A 16,656-nucleotide genomic window follows, 5' to 3' on the forward strand; every position below is an offset into this window, starting at 1 on the left:
CCCACCCCACTCATCTCTATCGCATTCTCATTTTATTGAGATTGCGCTTCTAGGCCACCACACTCTCCTGTTCTCCCTCCAGCTTCACTGGCTTTTCCTTCTCAGTTTTCTTCTGCTCAGCTTCAAAATGTTAGTTTCCTAGGGCTTAGTCCTTGCCCTTCTTCTATTTCCACATTATCTGTCCAGTGATGTCATCCAGTCCCAGGGCTTAAATACTATGTAAATGTCAATGAGTCTTAAATTTATATCCAGAGCTCCAGACTCATTTATCCAACAGCCTACTTGACATCTCCACTTGGATGTCTAATAGCCATGTGAAGCTAATGTAGCTAGAATACATGTCTTGAATTCTCTTCTAGCCAATCCATTTCTCTCCCAGTGTTTGTTCCCCATCCTGCTTATTCAGGATAAAAACATAGGAAACATCCTTCCTCCCTTTCCCCTTTCTCACTAATTCCCATCCTCCATCTAATTCACCAGCAAGTCCTGTGAGCTCTGCATCAAAAATATATCCTGAGTCCATCCTCTCCTCTCCATCTTTGTTGCTATCATCCTGGTCCAAACCATCATCTCTCATCTGGAATAGTGCAATAGCTCCCTAGCTGGTCCCTTGCTTCTGCCTTTGCCCATCACAAACTAGTATTCACCAATATCTGGTAATATTTTGAAAATCTGAATCATATTATGCTCTTTCCTGCTTCAAATATTTAAGTGATTTTCCATCGTACTTGGAATAAATCTGAACTCCATGTTAGGGAGAAGCCCTCCAACTTGTACTTCTCAATGTTCAAACAGTGTTCCTGCCAGGTTAGACTTCTTAATGTCCTAGAACAACTGAAATTATTATCTTAGCACCCCTGCACTTTTGATTCCCTCTTACTGGAATCCTTTGTGCCCCCCTGACTCTCATCTTCACCTGGTGCCTCCCTCTTGTCATTCAGCCACCCACTCTTATTTCATCAATATATTTCATTGTCTTTCTAACTCATCACTCTCTGAAATGGTCTTATATTTGTTTACTGTTTATTGTCTACCCCCGCCTCCCACATACACTATAAAGCAAAGATCTCATTTGTTTTGTTCCCCCTGTAACCTACCTCAGCACTTGGCATATAGTAGATGCTCAATATTTATTGCTTAGTGAACTTACCCTGGGGCCCACGCCCACTTGAAACTCTTGATTCTCTCCTCTGCCCTCTACCTGCCTTTCCTCTCTATCTGCCTGCTCTCTCTGATCTCTGATCTCTGCGGTCTGATCTGTGCACAATGCTCTCAGCTGAGTCTCTGCTCACATCCACGCCCTTCCAGACAATCACCCTTCATCTCCTGTGCTATTACTATCATTAGCCTGGCACTCCCGCCTCCTGGATGGAAGCTTACTGTTCTGACCAGTATCTACAGCAGCTGTCCTCCTGCTTGTCAGTTCCTGACAGCCCTTCATTCTGAGGTCAGAACAGCAGTGAGTGAACTGTCTTCCTAGTGTCTCCCAGTGGCAGGGAAAAGACAGTGCACATTGGATATAAACCAGGCCATGTGAGGCAGGGTGCATAAATCACGCCATACCCTGGGCCCCGAAGAGCCCCAGTGCATCCTGAGGATGTTCTGTAAGAGGACTCATTATGTGCTGGGTGTGGGTCAGATTTATCAAGTGATTTTTCATGTCCAGTGTAAGTGCCTTTTACACTGAGGACTTTGGGACATTATCAATTATTTCTAGTATTCTTGATTCATTCATTCATTTCAACAACTCTTTTTTGAACACCTACTACAGGCTGGAGGTACAGTAGAAAGCAAGAACAAAGCCACCACTGTCTTCCTGGAACTTAGACTCTAGTGAGGGAAACAATGAAATACAGAGTGATAAATGTGTCTTCAGATAATTTGAGGACCTTTTCACATTCCACAGTCTATAAATTCTCTTCCTATGTCTAGCTTTGCTGGTCTCTTTATCATTATCCCTGGGCTTGTTGATGGATCCCGATATGTGTCAGGGTAAATTTCTGTCTGTTTCCCATCCTACAATGTCCAATGTCCTTCTGAACTCTTCTCATTCTCAGCTGATGACCTTGCTTCCTTCTTTTCTGAGAATATAGAAGCAGACAGAAGAGAATTTCTCTACTTCCTCTACCACATTCCAGCCCTACCTCTCCTGGGGAGAATCCCAGGTCTTTTCAGCCACCAAAGTCTCCACTGCAGTGACTCTCCCTCCCTCTCCTGCAGTGTCACTCCTCCTCTCTACTTGATTATTCCCAAGGGCATGTAAGCACACTGTAATTTCTGGCAGCTTAAAACAAACCCTTTAGCTCCACGACCCCCACCAGCATCTGCCCTTCTGTTTCCCTTTACAAAGCAAAGCGTCGCAGTAGGTTGTCTCCATTCACCATCTCTTCCACTTCTCCCATTCTCTTTCTCTTTTATTAACTTAAACATTTAATTTTTGTAATTCATTATTTTGAATGGGTAATACATTTACATGTGCAAAAAAAGTTTTCAATATGAAAAAAGGCATATAATGAAAGTTCTTAATCTAAACCGCCCCCCCCGTCTGCCATCTTTCTAATTTCCATCTCTGCCTTCAGTGTGACTAATTTCTAAGTATTCTTCCAGAATTTCTTTATGCCTATATAATAGTAATATACATTCTTTACATAAGAGTTGGCATACCATGTACACTGTTCTATATATATTTTTTGACTTAATGATGTATCTTTGTTATCTTCCCATATCAATGAAGAGGGAACTTTGTCATTCTTTCACACATCTTCATAGTATTCTGACTTATGGATGTGCTCCCAATCTCTCTTGAACACACCCCTTCGGGCTCCTGCGCAAACTACCACACTGAAATTCCTCCCGTCAAGGCTACCTCTGACCACCATGCTTCAGAATTCAAAGGTCAATTGTCAGTGTCATTTTACTTGCCGATCAGCAGCCTTTGATACAGGTGATCACGTCTCCTTCTAGAAACACCCTCTTATTTGACTTATGATACTACACTGTCCTAATTTTTGTCCTCCCACACTGGTTCTCCTTCTCCTTTACCGGTTCTTCATCTCTCTGACTGCCATATCTTGGCTCTCTTCTCTGTGGTCACACCCCAGGGGTTCTCATTCAGTCTCTGGGCTTTAAATATCGTTTTTTACTAAAGACTCCTAAACTTTTATCTCCAGCCTGGCTCCTTCCCTTCCCTCACACTTGCAAACCTGCCCCTCCCTTAGTACTTCCTCTTTTAAGAAATGGCATCGCCATTATTCTAGTTAATCAGGATAAAAACCCTGGAGTCATCCTTTTTTTAAAATGTCTGTATAGCTGGTTAGTATTTTCTTTTATCTCACTTTATTATCTTTAACTATACATAAACAAATATAATATGTATTTATATTATAGATAAATATAATTGTATGTATACATAATTTGATGCACAAGATACTAATATATATGTTAGTTCTAAAGTAGGAAAGTAAAATGAATATCTGTGAACCTACCACCCAACTCAAGAATTAGAAAGTTGCCAATAACTTGCATCCCCCATCCTCTCATTGCCCCGCCTTCTCCTTATAATCACTACCTCCCCAATATTATTTTATTATTCCATTGTTTTTTAAAATATTGTCTGCTTTTGAAGATATATGTGTAATAATAATATTTGTCATATATGTAGGAGTGGTATTGCTGCATCATAGGGCATCTTCCATTTTATTAGGTAATGCTAAGCACTTTTCCAAAGTGGTTTAACCACTTGTACTCTAATTAATTGTATATATTTCTGTTGCTCCATATTCTTGTCAACACCTAATATTTTCGTACTTTAATTTTAGCTATTCTAGTGCATACAATGATATTTTATTATGGATTTAATATTATGCATTTCTCTGATTACTAATCAGGTTGAGCACCTTTTTGTATAGTTGTTGATCTTGTGGATTTCCTCTTGTAAAGTGCTAGTTCAGATCTTTAGTTCACGTTTATAATTTTTATTGTCAATTTTTTTTCTTATTCATTTGTAAGAGTTTTTTATACATCCTGGACTCATCTTTTGTCCGTTATATATGTCACAAATGCTGCCTTCTTTTCTGTGGCTTGTCTTTTGATGAGCAGATATGCTTGATTTCAATGTAGTCGAATTTATCTATTTTTTTCCATTATGGTTAGTGTTTTTGAGTCTTAAGAAATACTTCCTTACCCTGAATTAATTATATATATTTCTATATCATCTTCTAAAATTTTTTTTTATTAAGTTTATTGGGTTAACATTGGTTAATACAATTATATAATTTTCAGGTGTACATTATAAAATAAAGGTCCTTAACAATTTTTTTTAATGCCTATAGCACCTGTTATTCATAGGTGGTCTCCCATCCAAGTACTAACCAGGCCCAACCCTGCTTAGCTTCTGAGATCAGAAGAGATCGGGCACATTCAGGGTGGCATGGCCATAGATTAAAAGGTTTTTAATTTGCCTTTTACATTTAGTCTGTCTTATAGTGAAGAATGATATTTGTATATGGTTTAAGGTGGGGGTTCAGTTTTATGTTTTCATATAGATACTTGATTGTCACAACATTAAAATGTGTGTGCAAATCAAGTGTCTGTGTAAATGTGTGTGAATATGTTTTGGAGCTCTATATTATGTTCCAGTGGTCAATTTATCTATCTTGTGACAATACTATACTATCTTAATTATTATGGCTTTGAAATTATGGCCTGGTATCTGATAAAGTCAGTCTTTCCACCTTGTTCATCTTCAAGAGGCTATCCTTGTTCTTTTGCATTTCCACGTAAATTTTAGAATCAGTTTGTCAGTTCCACGTACTCACAAAAAAGCCTCCTGGGATTTTGATCAGGATTGCACCAAATCTATAAATCACTGTAGGGAGAATTGACTTCTTCATGATACTGAAACTTTTAATCTATGAACATGATAATCTCCATTTATGTTAGGTCTCCTTCAGTGTCTCACAATAAATTGTAAGTTGCTGCATACAGGTTTTACACATATTTTGTTACATTTATATGTTGGTATTTGATATTTTTCATACTATTGCAAGTGGTAACTTTTAAAATTATTCATCGTCTAAATGTTTGTTGTTTATGTATAGATATATATTTGATTTTGTATATTTTTTTGTCCAGCAACCCTATTAAACTCTTATTCTAATAATTTATTTGTAGATTCTTTTGAATTTTCTACATATGCTATAACATCTCCACATTCTCTGTACATGATAACAGCTTTGTTACTCTTTTAATGTAATCCTCTAACTTTTTTTTCCTTGTCTGACTACTCTGGCTAGGATGCTCATTACCAGACTGAATAGAATTGATGATACCAGGCATTTCTTTATCAGATTAACAAGTTCCCTTCCAGTTTTCTAAAAGATTTTTTGATCACAAATGGATGTTGATTTCATCATGTGCTTTTTAAAAAATATTTATTAAGATGATTGTGATTTATTTCTTTAATCTATTAATATGATGAATAAAATGAATGTATTTTCTAATATTAAGCTACCCTTAAGTTCCTGACATAAATTCAAGTTAGTCTTAGATTATGATCTTTTTGCATATTGCTAGATTCAGTTTCCTGGTGTTTTATTGAAGATTTCTGTTTCTTTGTTAATAACTGACTTTGGCCTGTAATTTTCCTTCCTAATATTGCCCTTTACTGGTTGGGTTATCAAAGTAATTCTGGCTCCATAGAATGGGTTGAGGAGTGTCCTTTCTCTTCTTATTTTCTGAAAAAGTTTATATAAGATTAAAATGATCTACACTTTTAAGGTTTGATGAAATTTGCCTCTATGACTGTGATTCTTAGCTCTTTCTCTTCCTTTCACACTTCACATCTCATTCACTTGCAAATTTTGTTCACTCTAGCTTTAAATTAAATACAGAACCAACTACTTCTCACTTCCATTGTTACCACTACCATGTCTCCCCTAGATAATTGCAGTAGCTTACTAATTGGACTTGTTGCTTCTGTCCATGCAGCCATCATGATATTTTAAACATATGGATTAGATCCTGTTACTCCTCTGCTGAAATCCTTCATCTCATTCAGAGTAAGATACAATGCCCCACAAGGTCTGATATGATCTGGCCAACTTGTTTTCTCTCTGATCTCGTCCACTACTTCTCTCCCATTGCTCACTCATCTCCAGACACACAGGCCCCCTTGCTGTTCCCCAAACATATCAAGTATGTTCTCATCTCAGAGCCTTTGCACTTGTAGTTTGCTCTGTCTACAACACTGTCCTCACAGAAATCCATATGACTTGCTCCTTTTTCTTTTTCTAAAGTCTCTGCTTCATTTGTTACCTTATTAGAGAGGCCTTTCGTTATTACCATATATAAAATAGCAAATGTTTCCTGCATTCTTTATCCCTCTCTTCTTGTTTTATTTTCTACATAATATTTATTACCTCCTGACTTTATTTATGTATATGTGCATATATGTATTTATTGCCTGAGTCTCAGCACAAGAATGTAAATACCAAGAGGGCAGGTATTTTCTCTATAACTCTAGTAGCTAGAACGATGCCTGGCAATAAGAGGTGCTCAATATATACCTTTTGAATCACTAATGAATATTTTATTATATGTCTGACTCCTTGGATGTCAGTCAGCTTCTCTAGCTTTATGTAAGGGCATCTTGTTTTCTATCCTTAGCATTAAAAACACAGCACCTGGCACATGGCCTTGTACATAACTGTCACTTAGTAACAAATGAATGAATGAATGTTACATCCTAGGATATGTTTAAGTTTAATTAGCTCCCATCCTCCCCTTGAAGATCATCTTTATTTTTCTTCCCACTTTCCCCTTTTCTTTCTTCATTTCTATTTCTTTCTTTTCTATCTCACATCTACTCTTTTTCCTCTTGTCTCTGCTCTTTCTAACCATACTTTAGTCCATCCCCTCTCCCTTCTTTCTCCAAATTCTCCTTTTTCACTTATTAATTATTCTCTCATTTTATCGTCTTACTCCTTTTTATCACAGACAGAACCGTAAAACATCAGAATCAGAATTGGCCTTGGAGATTTTGTTTATCTCTTACTTTACAAATATGGAAGATGAGGTACCACAGATGACACAATTTGCTTTAAGGTCACAGCTAATTTAAGACTGAATCAAGACTAGATCTCAGGTTATCTATTTCTTCCACTTCTTTCTTTTTTTCCTTTTTCTTCTCTTTCTTAACATGGTGCTGGAATCTGACATACTTGCATTTGGATCTTAGTTCCACCGTTTATACTGGTGACCTTCAACAAAATATTTAACTTCTGCGATCCCTGGTATTTTCACAAGTTAACTGAGATATTAATATGCACTTCAAAGGGTTGTCATAAAGAGTGAATAAAACGTTGAACAACACCAAACAGCAAAAACTCTGTGCACCTAATGTCATGCTTAATGGCAAGAAACTCAAAACTTTCTCACTAAGATCAGATACAAGGCAAAAATGTCCTCTCTCACCACTCCTTTTCGACATCATACTAGAAATCTTTGCTAATCCAATAAAGCAAGAAAAAGAAATAAAAGTATACAAATTGGGAAGGAAGACATAAAACTGTCTTTGTTCACAGATAACATAATCATTTATATAGAAAATCCAAATGAACCAACCAAAAAAACCCTCCTGGAACTAATAAGCAATTATAGCAAGTTTCGGTATACAAAGTGGAATTTGAAATTAAAAACACAATAGCATTTACTTTAGCACCCCCAAAACTGAAATACTAGGTGAGAATCTAATAAAAAATATATATATAAGGTCTATATGAAGAAAACCATAAAATTCTGATGAACAAAATTAAAGAACTTCTAAATGGAGAGATAATCCATGTTCATGGATAAGAAGACACAGAATTGTCAAGGTAGCAGTTCTTCCCAACTTGATCTATAGATTCAATTCCAATCCCAGCAAGTTATTTTACGAATGCCAATAAATTGATGCCAAAGTTTATGTGGAGAGGCAAAAGACCCAGAAATGACAATATAATATTAAAGGAGAAGAACAAAGCTGGAAAACTGACACTACCTGACTTTAAGACTTACTAGAAAGCTGTAGTGATCAAGAGAGTGTGGTATTGCCAAAAGAACAAATAGATAAATGGAACAGAACAGAGAGCCCAGAAGTAGAACCTCATAGATATAGTCAACTAGTCTTTAACAAAGGAGCAAAGGCAATACAACAGATCAAAGAGAGTCTCTTCAACAAATGGTGCTGGAACGACTGGACATTTACATGCAAAAAATAAAAATGAATCTAGATGCAGACTTTACATCCTTCACAAAAATTAACTCAAAATGGATCACTGACCTAAATGTAAAATTCAAAACTATAAAACTCCTAGAAGATAATATAAGAACAAACCTAGATGGCCTTGAGATACAACACCAAAGACACGATACATGAAAGAAATTATTGATAAGCTAGACTTCATTAAAAACTTCTGCTCTATGATAGATAATATCAAGAAAAATAGAAGACAAGCCACAGACTGGAAGAAAATATTTGCAAAAGATAAATCTGACAAAAGACTGTTAACCAAAATATACCAAGAACTCTTAAAACCCAATAAGAAAACAGACCACTCGATTACAAAATGAGCCAAAGACCTTGACACTTCACCGAAGACGATATACAGATGGCAAGTAAGCATATGAAAAGATGTTCGACATCATGTCATTGGGGAAATGCAAATTAAAATGAAATATCACTACACACCTATTAGAATGACCAAAATATAAAACACTAACAAAACCAAAAGTTGGCCAGGATGTGGAGCAGTAGGAATTTTTATACGTTGCTGGGGGAGAATGCAAAATGGTACAGCCACTTTGGAAAACAGTTTGATGGTTTCTTACAAAATTAAACACCTATTCATGATCCAGCAATCATGTTCTTTGGTATTAACCCAAAGAAGTAAAAACTTTATGTCCACACACAAAAATAATTGCACATGGATGTTTATAGCAGCTTTATTCATAATTGCTAAAACTTGGAAGCAATCAAGATGTCCTTCAGTAGGTGAATGGATAAACAAATTGTGGTACGTAAAGACGATGTAATACTATTTGGCTCTAAAAAGTAATGAGCTATCAAGCCAGGAAAAGATGGAGGAAACAAAGTAAAAGAAGCCAATGTGAGAAGGCTATATACTGTATGATTCTCACTCTATGACATTCTGGAAAAGGCAATACTATGGAGACAACAGAAAGATTAGTAAATGTCGGCGGGTAGAGGGCTCAGGAGAGATGACTAGGCAGGGCACAGAGAATTTTTAGGGCTGTGAAAATACTCATATTGATGGATATATGTCATTATACAAACCCACTTATTGTACACTATCACCTTTAGGTAAACTGTGGACTAGGGTGATTATGATGTATCACTATAAGTTCATGCTTAGTTAAAAAAAAAAAAAAGTACCATTCTGGTAAGTGATGTTGATAATGATGTTATGCATGTGTGAGAGCAGGGGGTATATGGGAAATCTCTACCTTCCTCTCAATTTTATTGTAAACCTAAAACTGCTTTAAAAAAAAAGTTTTTTAAAAGTTGAAAAAATAAAGTCCTGGCACATAACAGGACATAATTGGCTCTTTTCTCATTCTTTCCTCATATTTTTCTTTCCATCTTTAAATTGGTAAGATTTCAAACCAATTTCAAAATTGGTTTCTTCAAACTTTGGATATTTTACTGTCTTTGATTCCTACTCCTCACTTTTACGTGTCATGTCATCGCTTCCCTTCATATCTTTCTCCTTTTTCTATTATTTTCTTTACCTTTTCCACTTCTTTTCTCTTGCTCCTCAAAAAATGAGTGGTTGAACTACTCAAATGATCTCTGCTGCTAAACTTCTATTATTGATTATAATCTCCTTCTTCTCTCCTCAAATCCTCCTCTTTTTTTTTTTCTTTTCCCTCTCTTTTTCCATTACAGCCTTCCGCTTATCTCAGTCACCCCGCACAGCCCCAGCCCGGATCTCCTGATTTCCGGCAGCTAATTCACTTAAGTTTGAGCTGATACAGAACCATCTGGTACCTGCCTGAGACCACAGATTCCCTCCGTATTTAGCGTCCAGCGTTGGACAACGATAAAGTTTTATTGAAACAAGGCAGGAAAAAAAAAAAAGGCGCTCGTCAGTCTTTTCTCAACAGCCAATCAGAGGGTAGAATACCTGTGTCGCTCACAGGAGCTTCAGCCGTGGGAAGGCGGGGAGCCGGGCGTTTTCCGCCCCAAACTGGCTTAGTAAGAACGGAAGTATAGCCGGAAGCCAACCATAGAGTTTAGTGGCCAGAGCGACCCCGCAGGGAGGTGGCAGGAAGGTTCCGAACAGCTGCCGGAGGTGACGGCGGCGGCCCCTCCCGGTGCTTTGGAATACGAAGCTTCCAGGTAGTCACCCGCAGTCTATTCTAGGCTACGACGCAGCAGTCGCGGGAGCCCACGGTCCCAGGGTGGCCTCTTTAAGGGAGGGGGTGGAGCCACGTGGAAGGATCGTGAGGGTGAGGTCACGTGGTTGGGGCACCTGCGGGGGCACAAGTGGAGATTTGAGGTAGCGTCGTCGTTGGTCTGGACACCATGTGACAGCCTTTCTCCCATGCACCTTGTGATTTGGGGTTCAATGGGGTGCATGTGGTGGAGTTTGCGATTAGGCCCAGGGATGGGAGGAGGGTGGGCGTGGCAACCCTGTCTCAGACAGATTTCCTTCAAAGTGGCTGATTTTAGGATTCCTAGATCCGAGTTTTACACTGCTCCATCTCTGATTCCTCGTTGCGGAAGTGACTCGGAGCCTCTTGCAGTCACCTCCTGGCCCCGTGCTTCCCATGCTTCCAGTGTTGAGGAACCTGCAGCTTCACGTCCTCTTTCCTTGCAGCTCCAGACATCCTGAGCCCAGGTACCCCCAGCTCAGTGCAGCCATGAGTGCCGAGGTGAAGGTGACAGGGCAGAACCAGGAGCAATTTCTGCTTCTGGCCAAGTCAGCCAAGGGGGCCGCGCTGGCCACACTCATCCACCAAGTGCTGGAGGCCCCCGGTGTCTACGTGTTTGGGGAACTGCTGGATATGCCTAATGTTAGAGAGGTGGGTTCCTGGCCTGGATAACCCACAAGGAAACTTGGGACTAAAGTTTGAATTTGAGAATGGGTGGGCAGGGCTCATTTTGCAACCCCGTAACCATTCAGTTGAACAAGAATAGGATGATGCTTAACTGGCATCTTGCAAGAGTAAGTACACAAGTAAACCTCTTAGTTTCCCATTGAGGATGAATGATCTGTAAAACTCGATATTTTTCATTTTTAAGCAAAAGATGATGTGATTCGGAATAGGAGACCTGAGTTCAGCCTGTTTCCACCAATTTAGGAGCTCTTAATCATGTCACCTTCATCAGGTCACTTTTATTTTAGGGCCTCAGTTTTCTCTTTTAAAAAAGGAGCTGATATGGCTTCTCACCATTACTGTAGAAGTCAGGTGAGATTATAGGAAAGTGTAAAGTCTGGTACAAATGAAAGGAATAGATGTGAAATTGGCATGCTCTGTCATCCCCCTTTGCACCAACGCTAATTCACTTAAGTTAGATCAGGTAGAAAGCGTCTGTTTCCCAAGACATGTGGCAAGGTGCTAGGAAGACAGCAGAGAAAACTGCTCACACAGAAGTGGCAGAGTTAAGAGTTTTAAAGTCCAGAGTGGGTGAGTCACCAAGATGTCTGACCCCAGCCCAAGTACCAAGAAATGCTATGACAATGGTATGTGGGCAAACTATGAGTTAGGTTGTTGAGGGCCAGTGATTGAGCCAGTGGATTTAGCCTTTGGAGGTCACTGTGGTATGGAGAAAACTGCCTTCATTCCCTTTCCTCTGCAGTGGAACTAAAGAGTCAATCAAGGTGAAGAAAAAGCATTTATTGGATTGGGTCCCTGTTTATCCCTCCTCTAGTTGTCTGGGAATGCCAGAAAAGTAAGACAACAGTGCTTACATTCCAGTTACAGAGATCAGATGTGTGGATATATATGTACAAATATTTATTTAGCGAGTAGTTATTGAGAGAGCTAACTACATGCTTTGCTCTGCTAGGCCTAAGTGGGATACCAAAGACTGGGTCTGTAATCTTATTGAAAAGAACGATATGCTTAGGTAACAACCTTAGGTAGGGTTTGATTGATTAAGTACCAGAATGAATGATTATTGGTAGGTGGAGAGATCTGGGTGGGCTGCCCTGGGAGATGACAGCTCCCTGGGTGAGGCAGGTCTGAAGCAGAGGCCACAAATTCCAGTGGCTGCCTAGGCCATGCAGCTGTCACAGATGAATGAGGCTGAGGCAGGAGTCTGGTGAATTGGGGAATATAGCAAACTGCCTAAAGATAGTCAAATTCACAATTATTAAACGCACTCTAAGGACCAAACACTATTTGCAGTGTGTGTATGTTAGGTACTGAACACTGAATGTTTTCAACTCTGAATTTAGGGTAGAAATTGGAGGCATATGGAGGAAGAGGACATTGTGGATTGGGGAAGTAGTGTAAACAAAGGCCCGGAGGTAGAAGGGAGGCCTTCCAGTGCAGAGTGATCAGAGAGGCAGAAAGTTCCTTTCAGTGAGCTGGGAGAGCTAATGGAGGGGGAAATAGGGTTAGAAAGTGGGTTTTGAAACAGGGTAAGGCTGGGAGAAGGGTAAACAGAGGTTTTCCTGTCATCTCTTTCCTCATATTCTTGCAGCTGGCTGAGAGTGACTTCGCTTCCACATTTCGACTGCTCACGGTGTTTGCTTACGGGACGTATGCTGACTACTTAGGTAACCAGAGGGGCTGGAGCTCCAGAGCAGTGGAAATGGGAGAAGGGCAATTTCTGGAGGGACTTAGAAGAAATTCCTGGGATACTCTACTTAGATCCTTAGGTACACAGGGTCAGGATCAAGACTTGAATTAGTATAGAAGACTCAAAACAAAAAAAAACAATGGAGGGAGGCTAGGCCTTTCCACAATAGAGATATCAGGATTTCCTACACTTTGTCCTTGTTTCCTAGCTGAAGCCCGGAATCTTCCCCCACTCACAGAGGCTCAGAAGAATAAGCTTCGACACCTGTCAGTCGTTACCCTGGCTGCCAAAGTCAAGGTGAGTGACAGTCCCCCTCAGTCCTGAGCCAAAGAGCACCCTTTTGTATGTACCTTCACAAGGGCCCATCTGAGGGAATTTGCACTCAGACAGCCTTTAACCACACTGTGGTTTCTTCCTGCCTTCCCCCGCCACGTCCGTCTAAAGTTTGTATCTAAACTCCATTATCTGCAGCCTTTTAGGCTAAATATTGTTCTCTTAGTTTTGTTTTTATTTTTCAATCAGCCTAAGTTCTAAGTAAAACATCTTTTGTGTTTTGGGTCAAATAACAACTAGGATGCCGTTCACTGTGTTATTCAACGATCAACCTCCTCCCCACTATAGAAAGTCCCATGCAAACAGCCTCAGTGCTCAGAGCTGGGAACAAGGCTCTCTCTGGTGAGGTGCTAGGCTACTGTGTGCTAGAATAAGGAATATGTAACCCAGAAGTATCTCTTGTTTCCTGTTAGGTTGAGACTTTTTATTAAATAGCCCTCTCCCACCCATCTGCCCTCTTCCAATTGTTACTAGACTCTCCTATTGTTCTCATTTTACTTAAATCAGACTCTCTATTGTGAGAAATCTCTTTGAAAGTAGGCAGAGTATAAACGATAAATAGTAACTCCAGATGTCTTCCATCACATGCTCCCATTATGTCAAGCTGATCTTGACCAAAGTCGTGTGTTACCCTGAGCTGTGGTCAGAGGATTGATACCCAGGCAAATGTTGCTTTCTTCCTCTCTGGTGTGGGACATAAGGGTAGAAGGAGAGCATAAGTCTTACATTTTATTTAGATTGTCCTCATGCTGTTATTTTTCAGGTGGGAATACTTAATTTTGCTTTAGAACCAGCCTTTTAGAGGGAATGACTTAGTAGGAGGGGAGAGTAGGCAGGTGAGCCTAGGCTGAGGAAAGGAGGGAAGAATGTTGGAAGCCTTTCTCTGCACCAGAACCTCAAATCCCAGCCCAACCTCCCCGGGCCCCAGTGTATCCCATATGCAGTGTTGCTGGAGGCCCTTGCCCTGCGCAACGTGCGGCAGCTAGAAGACCTCGTCATTGAGGCCGTGTATGCCGACGTGCTCCGCGGCTCCCTGGACCAGCGCAATCAGCGGCTGGAGGTTGATTACAGCATTGGGCGGGACATCCAGCGCCAGGACCTCAGTGCCATTGCCCGAACCCTACAGGAATGGTGAGACCTGTGTCTTGGCACTTTTCCTTCTCACCTCAGAGGGAGCGGTGCTTTGGAGGGGTGTGGGCTGGGCTGCAGAGGTGGAATCCAAGAGGATGAAGGGAAATGAGCTCATTCCTCCAAAGGCTTCAGAGGGAAGAAAGGAGTGGAGGAAGGCTTGAGAGGCAAGGAGATGGTGTCCTTGGTGTAGTAATTAGAGGAGGGAAAGGGGAGTGTTACTTTTGAGAGAATCTTCACTAGGAAGTTGGTCACCTGTCTTAGGCTGGATTCAACCCATTGGTCTATAACCAGCACTGTCCACAGGCCCTGGGCCTCTTCCACTTCTGCTTTTCTCTCTGTGTCCTTGTCTAACTTTAGTTAACTAATGCACCTTTTTTTTCTCTTTAGCATCTCATATCCCATTTTTTTAGTTCTTACTCCCATCTTGCACATCACTTCAGACACTTCTTTATACCTCTCTTATCCTACCTGAATGTCCTCCTGGCTCCTAGGAATATTGTTGCAGGTGATTTCCAGGTGCCCTGGCAAGGGTTTCTAACTCAGGGTTTTGGCTACCAGAATCTAGAGTTCTTTCTGAGTCTGTTTTTAGTGAGTCAGTGATCACAACTCTCTTCTGCTGACACTTCTCTCTCCTGATTCCTGCAGGTGTGTGGGCTGCGAGGTAGTGCTGTCAGGCATTGAGGAGCAGGTGAGCCGTGCCAACCAACACAAGGAGCAGCAGCTGGGCCTGAAGCAGCAGATTGAGAGTGAGGTGAGCTGGCAGGGGAGCGAGACAGACTCAAACTCTTCCAGCCTGGGCCAGTTTAATACAGAGGGGTTTGAACAGTGGCTGTAGCAGACAGACAAGGTGGGCAGGGACTGTCAGGTTCTGGAAGCTTGTTATCTCCCATTCCTTTCATCCTGGTAGGTCGCCAACCTTAAAAAAACCATTAAAGTTACAACAGCAGCAGCAGCCGCAGCCACATCTCAGGACCCTGAGCAACACCTGACTGAGCTAAGGGAACCAGCTGCTGGCACCAACCAGCGCCAGCCCAGCAAGAAAGCCTCAAAGGGCAAGGGGTGAGCCAATGTGGCAGGAACTGTTCGCTTCCAGGGTGTCTTGCTTTTCCTTCAGAGACCTGACTGCCACACTCCCTTTAGTCAGTTGCATGGGGGTAGGAAACGGGGGAAGCCTTCGGGGGTTAGGGAATTCCCTGCAGCCTCTCTCTCTCTCTTCCCTTTGCCAGGCTCCGAGGGAGCGCCAAGATTTGGTCCAAGTCGAACTGAAGGGACTGTCGTTTCTTCCCTGGGGATATGGGGTCCCAGCTGCCTGCCTGCCCCTTAGGAATCCTCAAAGAGCCTTCCTGTGCCCCTGGCCAGCTGATAATCCTAGGTTCATAACCCTTCACTTCCCTTCTTTCCCTCACCTCCAAGCATAGATTACACCTTCTCTAGGGAGGAGGCAAGTACAAGTCATGTTTTTGTTGGTACTTTTTGTTTTATGTGACTTTCTTATGTGTCCCATTGTCTCACTCACCTCCATGCTATGCTCTCTCCCCTATATTTTTAAGAGCCAGCATCTGTCTTGGTTTACTATATGTCACTGAGTAGGTGGGGCTGCTATATCTCCAATATAATCCATATGTGTTTCTTGTCCTACCACCCCACACCTGCATGCCTAATCCCCAGTTCCAACTCCCTGTCCCCGGCCTATTTGGCCACCATCTGTAGAGCCACCTTTCTTCCCACCCTGAGAGTTCTGGGAGCCAGTCTGCCATTCTAGGAGTCACTGGACACTTTCATCCTAGAATTCTGTTACACTACAGTTGTTTTCCTTTCCTCTTGCCTTCCCTTGGGTCCTGGGGACGCTGCTGCTTCAATGACCCCAGAGCCTAAGAAAGGCAGCTGTTTCTTGAGATGTTGAGAGATGCTTCTTTCTTGGCGCTGGCTATCTTGGAAAGCCTGATGGCAATCCTAGAAGGATTTATACTTCCTTTTGTGAGTTTGGTGGAAAAGGGAAGGGGATACAGATTGTATAAAAAAAAGTATATATACATATATCTATATATAACATAACACAAAAATAAATCTATGAGAAGTCTATCTACAAACATGCCCTGAACTGGGTATCTTCTGTTTTTGATATTTGTGGATGGGAAGAAAGTTCATTCCACTCGAAAGCAAAGTACTGGGAAAAGAAGAGAACCAGATACTATGTGCTGAGTCCTGGACTGTATGACTTTGGACAAATTGCTCAGTATCTCAGCATTCATTCAGAAGCAGTGGATGCTTACTAAGCACCAACATGTGATAGGCACTGGAGATACAAAATGATGATCACTGTCCCTGCTTTCAAGGAGCTTGAGAGTTCAACCTGATTCCTTTCACTTTATAGAATTTTA

At 41.0% G+C, this 16,656-nt stretch overlaps 1 protein-coding gene and 1 pseudogene across 4 annotated transcripts; one reads left to right on the top strand and one right to left on the bottom strand.

Moving 5' to 3' along the window:
- Window positions 1–4,322: 4,322 nt before the first annotated feature.
- LOC112481979 lies at window positions 4,323–4,441 on the bottom strand (annotated as a pseudogene).
- A 5,800-nt stretch (window positions 4,442–10,241) lies between these two features.
- On the top strand, window positions 10,242–16,376 carry COPS7A (COP9 signalosome subunit 7A). 4 transcript variants are annotated; one of them, XM_006914639.3, is made up of 8 exons: window positions 10,242–10,399; window positions 10,881–11,085; window positions 12,713–12,788; window positions 13,020–13,108; window positions 14,073–14,275; window positions 14,921–15,026; window positions 15,183–15,334; window positions 15,502–16,376. In XM_006914639.3, exons 2-8 carry the CDS (start codon window positions 10,924–10,926, stop codon window positions 15,539–15,541), a joined length of 828 nt encoding a protein of 275 aa, XP_006914701.1. In that variant the 5' UTR covers window positions 10,242–10,399; window positions 10,881–10,923; the 3' UTR covers window positions 15,542–16,376. The 4 variants fall into 4 exon arrangements, with proteins under 4 accessions (XP_006914701.1, XP_015447087.1, XP_015447086.1 ...); XM_015591601.2 differs by lacking the exon at window positions 10,242–10,399 and adding an exon at window positions 10,426–10,509; XM_015591600.2 differs by lacking the exon at window positions 10,242–10,399 and adding an exon at window positions 10,442–10,559.
- The last annotated feature ends 280 nt before the right edge of the window (window positions 16,377–16,656 follow it).

The sequence above is a fragment of the Pteropus alecto genome, unplaced genomic scaffold (genome assembly GCF_000325575.1).
Source record: "Pteropus alecto unplaced genomic scaffold, ASM32557v1 scaffold94, whole genome shotgun sequence".
Classification (NCBI taxonomy): Eukaryota; Metazoa; Chordata; class Mammalia; order Chiroptera; family Pteropodidae; genus Pteropus; species Pteropus alecto.

What these genes read in the sequence shown, in the direction of transcription:
- COPS7A (XM_006914639.3), top strand. Translation starts at nt 10,924, where the DNA reads ATGAGTGCCGAGGTGAAGGTGACAGGGCAGAACCAGGAGCAATTTCTG. An exon ending in GACGTATGCTGACTACTTAG is followed by an intron (nt 12,789 to 13,019) that starts GTAACCAGAGGG and finishes CTTGTTTCCTAG; the next exon opens with CTGAAGCCCGGAATCTTCCC. An exon ending in GCCCGAACCCTACAGGAATG is followed by an intron (nt 14,276 to 14,920) that starts GTGAGACCTGTG and finishes TGATTCCTGCAG; the next exon opens with GTGTGTGGGCTGCGAGGTAG.